The 11,549-nt window shown below is 33.3% G+C and overlaps 1 protein-coding gene across 8 annotated transcripts in view; it reads right to left on the reverse strand.

The window, feature by feature from the left end:
* Positions 1 to 5,287: 5,287 nt before the first annotated feature.
* LOC134279494 (fibrous sheath CABYR-binding protein-like) overlaps positions 5,288 to 11,549 on the reverse strand; it is a 65,096-nt gene continuing 58,834 nt past the window's right edge. For all 8 annotated transcript variants that reach the window (XM_062761926.1, XM_062761911.1, XM_062761921.1 and 5 more), the window contains 5 exons: positions 10,691 to 10,885; positions 8,590 to 8,781; positions 8,081 to 8,184; positions 7,810 to 7,906; positions 5,288 to 7,168 (listed from right to left, as the gene is read on the reverse strand). In XM_062761926.1, coding sequence (XP_062617910.1) covers positions 7,112 to 7,168; positions 7,810 to 7,906; positions 8,081 to 8,184; positions 8,590 to 8,781; positions 10,691 to 10,885 — 645 coding nt within the window. In that variant the 3' untranslated portion in view covers positions 5,288 to 7,111. The remainder of the gene's footprint in view (positions 7,169 to 7,809; positions 7,907 to 8,080; positions 8,185 to 8,589; positions 8,782 to 10,690; positions 10,886 to 11,549) is intronic.

The following is an 11,549-nucleotide window of genomic DNA, read 5'->3' on the forward strand; positions in this document are numbered from 1 at the left end:
AAAAAGATTAAAATCACATTCCAAATTAGTTTGAAGAATACTTCCGCTGCGTTATAGTATGTAATTTACTTTATTGGTGAACCCAGTAAAAATATTCATAATTAACCTTCTTCTGTGTTAGAAAACTGTTTTCTCTTGTGTTTTATCCACTGTGAAAAATGAGTACATCAAAAGGTCTCAGTGATATTGGCAATTCAACTTTTTCCATTGAAATCATATAGAAAACACCATCCTCTGATATTTTGCATGTAAGAGTATCTGGTAATGTACCCCAAGAAAAACTGTTAAGGTAGGAATAATCCAATGATAATTTCTTGGGGGGAAATATGAACAATTGAGAACTGTTCTGTACGTCTGAACTTGACTGACTTACGTCCAGCTTTGTGAATAGATGTCCAGTTTCTTTATATAGAAATTATAATGTTTAAGAAATAGTTGTGCTCAAAAAAGCGGATGGAACAAATTGTCTCAATAAGAAGAGGCCGATGGGCCACATCACACACCTGAGAATATTTGACCATGCTGTTCTTTAACAGATTTCCCCCTTTGTTATACCGAGTGTGACCACGCCCTACCCCCAGAAATCATGCTTTGGACAATTTAGAATCTACACTATGCCAAGATGCTTTTATTTAAGTTTAAGCTTTTCTTGCCCAATGGTTCTTGAGAAGAAAATTTTCAAAGATTTTTCCATATATATTTCAATGTAATACTTGGATTCCCCATTATTGCTTCACCCTAAACCCAGGGGTCATGATTTGGACAATTTAGAATCTACACTATTCCAGAATGCTGACATAAGTTTCAGTTTTTAAAATTTTTTTCCTATATATTTCAATGTAAAGCATGGATTCTCTATTGTAGCCCCGCCCTACCCCCGGGGGTCATGATTTGAACAATTTAGAATATACACTACCCCAAGATGCTTTCACGTAAGTTTCAGCTTTTCTGACCTAGTGGTTCTTGAGAAGAAGATTTTTAATGACCCAACCCTATTTTTGTATTTTCTTAATTATCTCCCTTGGAAGAAGACTTGGCCCTTTATTTTAAAAGTTTAAATTTCCCTTAACCCAAGGATGCTTTGTACCAAGTTTGGTTAAAATTGGCGCAGTGGTTCTTGAGAAGAAGTTGAAAATGTGAAAAGTTGACCGACGGATGGACGGACGCCGGACAACAGGTGATCAGAGAAGCTCACTTGAGGTTTAAGCTCAGGTGAGCTAACAAAAACTACTCATTATTTTAACATTATCCCCTGCATCATAGTTTATTCATCACATCAAATCCAAATTAAAATTCCTAAAATACTAAATGTGATTATAGAAGTTATAGTTTAAGAAAACATTTTTTCTGGTCCTCTGGAGAACAACATGTCTTCCATCAGTCGACCTGCCTTCATGAGATTCTAGATAGAGAAAACAATTTGAAAATGGATGCACAGATATATGCTGATTTTGCAGGCTCATTAACATTTGTCACCCAATATACAATCTAAATTGTTGTATCATACTCAGGTGACCATTTTCATTATATATTCAATAGAGCTCTGCCCTAGCACCACAACCCCAAACAATGTGGCCATGAATTACTAATTTTGGTAGAAAGTTCCATGCTTATTACAATGATGCAAACAGTTTGACTGCTTGATGTCCAGGGGTAAAGAAGAAGTAATTTAAAGATTTCATTCATTTTGACATGGTTTACACCGTCTCCCAAGCACCTGGAGGAGGCAAGAATCACAAAATTCACGCTGAACCTTTAAACGCACAACAAATTATGATGGACGAAAACATCACCAATCAAAAAAAAAAAATCGGGATAATTGACATTTGACACCCAATTTAAAATCCTATGTGGAAGTTTTTATTGACATTGACAATTGGCAAAAGGAACTTCAAGGTATTTAATGTTCTTCTACGACCAAGAGAGACCAATTTGTTAGAAAATATAATGTACAGGGGCTCGTAACATAAAGCTTGCTAAGTTTTTGACTTAAGTAGGGCCATAAGTACGGTTTAGGCACAATCTTAGGATCTGTCTAAGTACTACTTAACGACGTTCGATCCTGATATTTAAAGTCTTAAACTTTTTTTGCAAAGTATATTTTTAGTTTCTACATACATAGCTTAATTAAAATTCAAATCAAAAAATGGGGGTCAATACGCTTCTTTTGGCGCTACAGTACATTTAATATGATGACCTTTTTGCACTGAAATTTGTGTCTTAATCAAAAATTAAATTTTTGACGTTTTCCCTCCAATATTTTTATCCAATTAAAGCATGAAACAAAATGAACTCTTAGTGTTTTTTTAAAAAAAAAGACACTTTAAAATTGTGACTAAGAAAAAATTTCAAATTGCTTCGCATAATCAATTATTTGTCCTTTCTGCACTAATAAAATGTGATTTTTCCGGCACTGAAAATTTAATAAGCAAGAAAATTATTTTAAAGTCTTAAACTTTTTCTGATTTTAAGCAAATAGGTCAAAGGTATCTTGAATATTTAGAAAAGAACATCAAAAGTGGGGGTATATGATGTAAATTTTCAGACATTACTAAAAAAAGTGTCAATTTTACGTTAAAATTGACTAAATTTTTTCCCGGGTTTTCAGAATATATTTCCTGTATTTGTCACACTTTGTTGAAAGAATTCATAAGAAATAATTTAATAGATATTTCAGAACCAGCATAACACATTTCACTGCAAAAAACAGCTTTGTGTGCAACCAGTAAGGAACAATAGGAATCCAAAATTAAAAGTACTGCTATAGTTCTAAAGGGAAAAAACTGATCATTTTCGTCTAAAAAACCTTCCGCCACAAAATATAGTCCCTAGCTTAATTCCACTTAAATGAAATTTAAGCGTGGTTTTTTCATTGAATATAGTTCAATTTGCATTGTAGAATTCAGATTTAATGTTAGAACTTAAAAATGACGCAGAATTTTATAAATAATGGACATGACCAAAATCCACTCAAAAACTCAGGAGCCAACGTCCTTAAGTATGTCTTAAACCGTAACATAAAGCGAACTAAGCTAGGTCCTAGCTAAGTCGGACTTATGTTAAAAATATTTCATATGAGTCAACCTATAGTTTTTGATTTTATATAGATACATTGCTAAATGTGATTCAGTTAAGGTTTTAATTAATTACATATTAAAGTTGACGTCCTTACCTATCGGTTTAAGTTATGTTAGATTAGATTTCGTATTAAAATTATAATTATGTTAAAAACTATTCGGAATGTTAGAAAACAAATACTGCACGGTCAGAAAGTGGCGATTTGTGGTTCATTGTAAACGTTCACGACAATTGTTTATCACCTGAGATGTTTTCAGTTTACCTTTTGTATCTCTTTTGTTTTGATAAATGTTCACTTACCCTGTTATTATCGCAGACAAGAAAAGATAATCGACCGCCTATTCACTCGAAATTGAAACTCTAAAAAGTTCAATACATTTTGAATCCCCACTATGTATAAGGCCATGCAGGTCAGAAGCAAAAAATGCAGAAGTTTTATGATATACTCATTCGCAATATAATCAAGGATACAAAAAAAAAAAAAAAAAAAAATCGGGATATGTCTCATTCTCTTTCTTTCTCGAAATGTAGCCCTGTCTAAATCCGCGCTGGTCGCGTTCTACATTTATTCTATACTTTAAACAGATACTTTTTATTACTGTTATAGTCATCATCCCCTTTCTTTTCTGTTTTTAACAAATTATTTCAACTCATATTTTCAAAGTGAAATTACAGATCCATGATTTATCGCTGGGTACAATTTATAACTACCGGTATAACCGAGTTCCCACTAATTTCAGACGTATCCCTAAAATTGAATTTTGTGTTTACTTGTATGCTGTGTTTTGAGTGAAATTGGAATCGGTGATCAGCCCCCCCCCCCCAACGAAAAAATAAAATTCTTAAATCAGCGTCAAATAGAGATAATTATTTTCTTTAATGCATAATATGAATAGAGGAATCTTTTAACATCGAAAGTCAACATTAAATAATTCTAAATATATGTACAAGAAAGTTAAGATATACTTAAGTCACCTCTACCGGCCGCCTAAGTTTTGCTTAAGATTGGCAAATCTAAGTACGCTTCTAGTTACGGTCTTAAGTTTTAGACTGTACTTAAGTCCTACTTAAGCACGGTCTTAAACTTAAGTAGCCTTTATGTTACGACCCCCAGATCCATAAGCACTAGTATAATCCTTGCAAATATATAGTCTGGCCAAGTCTTAGTCTGTGGTAACTGACAAATGGAGGACAAGTCAGAACCTAATTTATGAGTTGTTACTGAATCCTAGACCAATTATCCTATTTCTCTAGCGTTGGGCAACAAAGCCAAGCTTTAAAAGATTATTTTGACTGGCCTAAGCAGCAAGTTGCGTGGGATACTAGTAAATTGTTGGGTTTTTTTTTTGTCCTTCAGTCCTTTCATACGCTATATACCTGTCAGCAGTTTGTCAGCACAACTCCGCTTAAACCTCTGCAGAGAATTTTGTCAAATTTTGCAGGTATTTAGGACAGTTTCTAGTTGTGTTTATACCAAGAAATTCCATTTCCATTATCTTCTAGGAATTTTGGTACTTTTCAACGTATGTCTTTTGCCATATCTTAAATATAGAGATGTCTCCGCAACGCTTTTGAACCCGCTGCACAGAATTTTGTCAAATCCTGCAAATACTTAGGACACACTGTGTAGTTGTGGATAATACCAAGAATTTATGACATTTTTTTTTTTAATTTTTGCACTTTTCAACGTACATATTTGGCCATATCTTGAATATAGAGATAAATTTGATCCCTTTTTCTTTCATTTTACACTGTAGGATCCTCTAAATTGTTGTATTATACTCAGGTGACCATTTTCGTTATATATTCAACAGAGCTCTGCCCTAGCACCAGAACCCCAAACAATGTGGCCATGAATTACTAATTTTGGTAGAAAGCTCCATGCTTATTACAATGGTGCAAACAGTTTGACTGCTTGATGTCCAGGGGTAAAGAAGAAGAAATTTAAAGATTCCATTCATTTTGACATGATTTACACCCTCTCCCAATGACCTGGAGGAGGCAAAATTCACTAGTTTTGTTTCCCTGTACTCATTGAGGCTATATGCCAATGGTGGTTGAAATTGGTTCAGCAGTTCCTGAGGAGAAGCTGAACCTTTAAATGCACAACAAATTATGATGGACAAAAGATGAAGAGGCTGAAGGTGATTCAATATTCAACTTTTTCAATATATATTTAAAAACTTTTTTCAGAGAAAAAAGAGATGAATTGTCTCAGATACATACTTTATTTCAATGACATACATTACACTACAATATACTACAAGCACTTTTGACCACTTTGTATCCTGGGATTGTGTTTTTAAGTGATTGGTCACTCACGACTTATAAAAATGACTAGATATTAATTAAACAGATTACAATTAACAGACATGAATAAGATACTGATCAATACAGGACAATAATTTTTACAATAAGTTTTATGAAAATAGGGGATTTATCTTAGTCCAATTTAAAGGTTTGTGGTGTTTTTAATAGAGAATGACTGATGAATTTGTTTTCCTGTGGGACTCTTCAAAATTACTTTGAAAATATAAATTTTTGGTTTGTTTATTATTTTTGCTCCAATTCTTCTGGAAATTTAAAAACAAAAAAAAAACCCTTTTCAGACTTTAAATAAAACAATTATTTCTGTATAAAAAAAACAGCATTAAGAGTGACACAAAACTACAATTATACAAAAATACTGATCTGACATCCACAAAGAGCATGACATATACATGAAATATCTCCCCTTGACACTGCTCAACTAGGTCACCAAAGCATCCCAAAGTATGCAAAGACATTACTGAGAATCATTTGATACAAATGCATACATGTTTGGACAGATATCTTAATGTGATGAAAAAAAAATAATTTAAAACAATACATCGGAAAAGCGCATCATCTTTGCTTTATAAGTGTAATGAGGAAATTGAAATGACTTTAAAGCACCTTGACACTCAAATTTAGCATATCTGTTGAGCTTAGTTACAAAAAGGGACCTGCTCCTAGAGCAAAAAGCTATAGGCTTTTTCATTTGAACTTCGGACTCATTCTGAAGAAAAGTGTTCATAAACATTGGATAAATACTTTAATCAAATTGGCCCAACCCAAAGTATTCCAGGCGTTATACAAGGGTGCAGAACAATTTCATTAAAGAAGCATCTCCCTAATTCTAACACAACATTTAAGCTATCTGATTAAACAATAATAGGTCTGAAATTACTGAGTGTGATTTAGTTGACCCAATTTTTCATCTTTAAACTCAGACAGACCTGCGCTATGTAAACATTCAAATATATTAATCTCTGTAACTGTTCCATATTTGAATAAGTAGACACAAATATGTGAATAACCTCATCAGACATCTATTATTTAAGTATTGGTAAGGTTGTCAAAAGTTTTTGTAAGGTTGTCAAAAGATTATGGCGAGTTTTAATAAATCTTTTTTATGCAGTAATACTAATTTTAGGAGAAATAAAATAAAACGGGTAAAAATAGATACAATTATGCCTCATTTAACAGTTCTAGAGGTAATATATCACTTTTCAATAGGCAGAATTAAGAGAAGATCAGTTATCAATTCATTTATATGCCAATGCATACAAGATTTCAATCAGTCACACTATACTAAGAATTTTAAGAGACTATTAAATATTTGATTAAGCCAGCATTATCAAAACACACACACATTCATACTCATAAAATTAATACACGCATGGATCAAAGTATGAGGCATGATTTAAGCATCTAATAAAAGATACAGATGCATCCCTATTCCACTCAGTAAACCTGTCAAAAAACACTCATTCAGCTTGCAAATTGCAACTCAGAAGCCCTCATAATGTGTGACCAAAAAAAAAAAAAAAGAAAAAGAAACGAAAAAAAAACAAAAACAAGTTGATTTCCTCTGGGAGTCATGATGTCAGTGTCAAGAAAGAGTATGTCCACTGATCAAAATCTGTCTGTATGCTTGGAATGTCACAAAGAACAAGTCCGAACATTATGGTGCATGTTTTTATGTTAAAAGGAAGGGGAGATGACTAGTGCACTAGCCAGTAACTGTGATAAAATTGTTCTCCACTCCATCATCTCCAGCTTTGGTGGGCTGAAAGTAAAAATATTGTATGTTCACATAATATATTAAAAAGTTGGACAATTTTAAAGTTTATGTAATAGTATTTTTGCAGTAACATAAATTAAGATATAGAGAAATTGTTCTGATTAGTTTTTATTTCAAATTTAAGATATAATACAGCAAAACTCATTAATAACAAACACACATACATTGTGAATTCATGGATATAGTGAAGTTATCTAGGATCCCCAGCATTGTAAACTTAATGAATTCCTAATACGGTTATAATGAATTACGGATATAGCAAAGTAATTTAACAGGTCCCAGTGACTTCGTTATAACCAGGTTTTACTGTACAGCAAAACTTTAGTAGGAACAAGGATATTGCCAATTTACGGATATAGCAAAGTCATCTTGGATCCCCAGCTGTATAAATTTAATGAATTTCTTTTACGGGTATAATGAATTACGGATATAGCGAAGTAATTTCTTAGACACCAGTAACTTCGTTATAACCGAGTTATGCTGTACTAGTACTCCATATATAGAAATCGAAACATGACCATGTATACTTCATGAGAAATTGTTTTAACAAACTTCTGACTGATATATGAGATAATATATATCATTATACTTGTGTATGTTGCTTCAATATATATATATATATATACCAATTTTGAGCTGACAACCCATTTCTCATCCACAATAAATTTGAACATGTACTCTCCCTTGGGTAGATCAATTTTGGTAAGAAACACATTATCACCACTGGGTAAAAGAAAAAAAATATTGTTAACTGGAGTTGTGAAGCAAAGTAAATTCAAAAAGTAAGCAAGTAATTTAAAAAACATTAATTCATTTATCAAAGCATATTATAACTCGAAGCAAGAGTAATCTTTCTTTAAACACATGAGATCCTATTATTAGATTAATTTATTTTACTTTTTCTCTAAAGGCACTTGTTCTTTCCAGTCATTAAAAGAACCTGAAACTTTAACCGTCTCTCCGTCCTCTTCCCATCTGAATTCAGTGGAAAATTTCTCACTCTGAAAAAACCAGTATCATTTAGTGGTATTCTGCACCACTTTTAAAAAACTCATGCTTAAAATCAATATTAGTCAACTAAATTAAAATATGATACTCTCTTTTTTCAATGATTTTTTTTCTTTTTAAGTCATGAAATGCCTTTGATACTAGCAGTCCATCTAAATTTAAAAACTGCTGAGGAAAGAAAAATAATTTTAAAATATTATGTTCACAGTTCAATGATAACATGTTTTATAAAAGAGTATCTCACAATATTCTCACCAATCAATATCAGCATGATCAGAACCTGCTAATCCTGACTTCTTTGAACAGAACTAATTTGAATGGCCACCATTATATCATTATAAATACACTTTAACATGTATTGTCCAAACAGATAATAATTGGGGAGGGGGGATACACACCTCATCATTTTCCACAGCATTCTGTTCAGCCTGTTCTGGCTCGGGTGCTGGGGGTTCTGTTGATTCTGGTTCAGATGCAGGCTTTTCTGGTTCAGCTGCCGGTTTTTCTGGTTCAGCTGCCGGTTTTTCTGGTTCAGCTGCCGGTTTTTCTGGTTCAGCTGCAGGAGTTTCTTGTTCAGCTTGTTCTGGTTCCTACAAAAAAAATCCCATATTGAAATACCAAGTAGGTGTTCACCTAAAATGACAGTAATACTTGTTTAATCTGGACCACATTGGTTCCAAAGAAATCGACCAGATTATGCAAAAATATGGATTTGATAAGAGTTGAAAAATTAAAATCTACTGCAAGGGACTAAAGTTTATATCCTATAAGACAAAAATTTGGATTATACAACATCCAAATTATACAATTGTTTTCTGTGCAACTGTAGACCTTTTATCATTGTAAATAGCTAGTTTCTTAATTCCCATATGACACCAACTTGATCAGTAGCTGCTTTCATATTATTGATAGGGACCCATTTTCATAATGCTCTTCAGAGTAAACTAGAACTGTCCAATTGGGACAAAATACCCCCCGCTGGGTTTTTATCAGAAGTAAGTTTTTCCATAATAAAGATATGTATCACACATGAATTATGAATCAAGTGACCTTGAAATTCCCAAAATGACCTTGGGTCAAGGTCATGACATACCCTTGGGTCATGGGCAATCTTTGTGTGAAATGAGAACCTACCAAGTTTATCAATAAGAAAGATATGGACCAGACATGAATTATGAACTTTTTCTTCCAGTGACCTTGAACTTCCCCAAATGACCTTGGGTCAAGGTAATGACAAACCCTTGGATCATGGGCAATCCTTGTGTAGAATGAGAACCTACCAAGTTTATCCATAAAAAAGATGTAGACCGAACACAAATTATGAACTTTTTCTTCCAGTGACCTTGAACCTCCCCAAATGAACTTGGGTCAAGGTCATGACACACCCTTGCGTCAAGGGCAATCTTTGTGTGAATTGAGAACCTACCAAATGTATCCATAAGAAAGATATGGACCAGACACAATTTATGAAAATTTTCTTCCAGTGACCTTGAACTTCCCCAAATGACCTTGGGTCATAGTCAGGACACACCCTTAGGTCATGGACAATCTTTGCGTGAAATGAGAACCTACCAAGTGTATCCATAAGAAAGATATGGACCGGACATGAATTATGAACTTTTTCTTCCAGTGACCTTGAACTTCCCCAAATGACCTTGGTTCAAGGTAATGACACACCCTTAGGTCATGGGCAATCTTTGTGTGGAGATGTAGATTTTAATGTCCCTCCATAAGAAAGATATGGACCTGACATGTTTGCACAGTGATTCCTATATACCCCCCCCCCAAACTTCATTTGCGGGGGGTATAAAAATGACACATATTGTATATAGATAGATTTATGAGACATTCCAGCTTTAGATTAATAAATTTTAGTTTAATAATTCTAGTCTAGTTGCATTTACAGAATTGTAGATGTTTCTGTGTAATACTGAACCTCCTACTGTAAAATCTCTCAAGCTAAAGGGACACAGTTTGAATATACACTACATGAGGTACTTGCATATTATGGGTAAAATGATTCATAGTGGCACAAATGTTCTCGTGACTTTTCTTATATTCTCCCATGTAACATTTGCCTCCCCTTCTATTGTAGACCTTCCATAGCCATTGGGGCTATGGCTTCAAAAAAAGAAAGACAATCTACACTACACTGGGATGCTTTCCTACCAATATGATCAATAATGCACAGGAGGATTTAGAGGGGTCCCCCCTTTTTGTGCCCCCAAAAATACAAAATATTTGATAAATGTTTTTTTTTGGTGTGGCTGTGGGCACGTACTCTGACCTCATACTGGTCCCCCCTTTTGAAAATTTCTGGATCCGCCACTGTAATGTACCCTATACAATTGAAAATATTTTCAATACGTTTCTGTGTAAAATGTGATTCCCTGTAATGGTTGCAGTGAAGCCTAGGGAAATATATTTTTAACAAAGCACTACTTTTTATACAGAAAAGCTTACTTGAGCTTAAAATAAACCAGAAGAAGAGTCACCTACACAAGTTTCTTTAGGAGCCTCGGCCTCTTTAGATTCCTCGGCAGCAGGTTCCTTTTTTGTTTCCTCCTGAGAGGCTGGTTCCGGTTCATCAGGTTTAGGGGTCTCATCCGGTTTGGGAGATTCGTCAGGTTTGGGCGTTTCATCTGGCTTAGGTGTTTCTTCACTTGGTTTTTCTTTGGATTCTGACTCTTTTTCCTATTGTAATATGATGTAATAAATATTCAATGTGATCAGACTTGTGAAATCAAATTTTGATTATATAAAATTGATTAACTAGTTACATAATATTAAAATTTAATTTAATTTAATTTTTTTTCCTGATAAATTTAAAAGGTCAGAATGAACGTCTTTCTTGATTTTATAATTATGTCTAAAATGGGTTTTAATATTTTTTTTTGGTCAGTAACTTCTTATTTTAGGTGGAACTAGCACTTGCCTAAAAATATGTTAGATGTGTTAAAAGCAATAGATATTGTAGAGTTTTCTGCATATTTATATATACTTTTTTAGTTCAAGAGAAAAAGACACGAATGTTATTTTTTGGATACAAGTATCACAATTTGTATAAATGAGTTAGAAACTGGAGAGAGATATTAATAAATAGAATACATTATATAAATAGAGATAAGAGTAAGCGCAATTTTTTTTTTCATTGCCAAAAAGTGTGTGATAAAAAGAAAAGTAGAAGATCTGAAGATTTAAGGAATTGTTTAGATATAAGTACATTATTTCAATAAAATCCACTCCCAAAACTACACTATAATATTTCAATGTGCTATAGCATCACACCATCAGCTACACATCAAGTTATGCTATTACAACATAGAACACTTAAACTGGTAAAAAATTGAAAAATAAA

The sequence above is a fragment of the Saccostrea cucullata genome, unplaced genomic scaffold, assembly GCF_032062105.1.
Source record: "Saccostrea cucullata isolate Sc308-1 unplaced genomic scaffold, CSIRO_AGI_Scuc_v1 ctg1215, whole genome shotgun sequence".
NCBI lineage: Eukaryota > Metazoa > Mollusca > Bivalvia > Ostreida > Ostreidae > Saccostrea > Saccostrea cuccullata.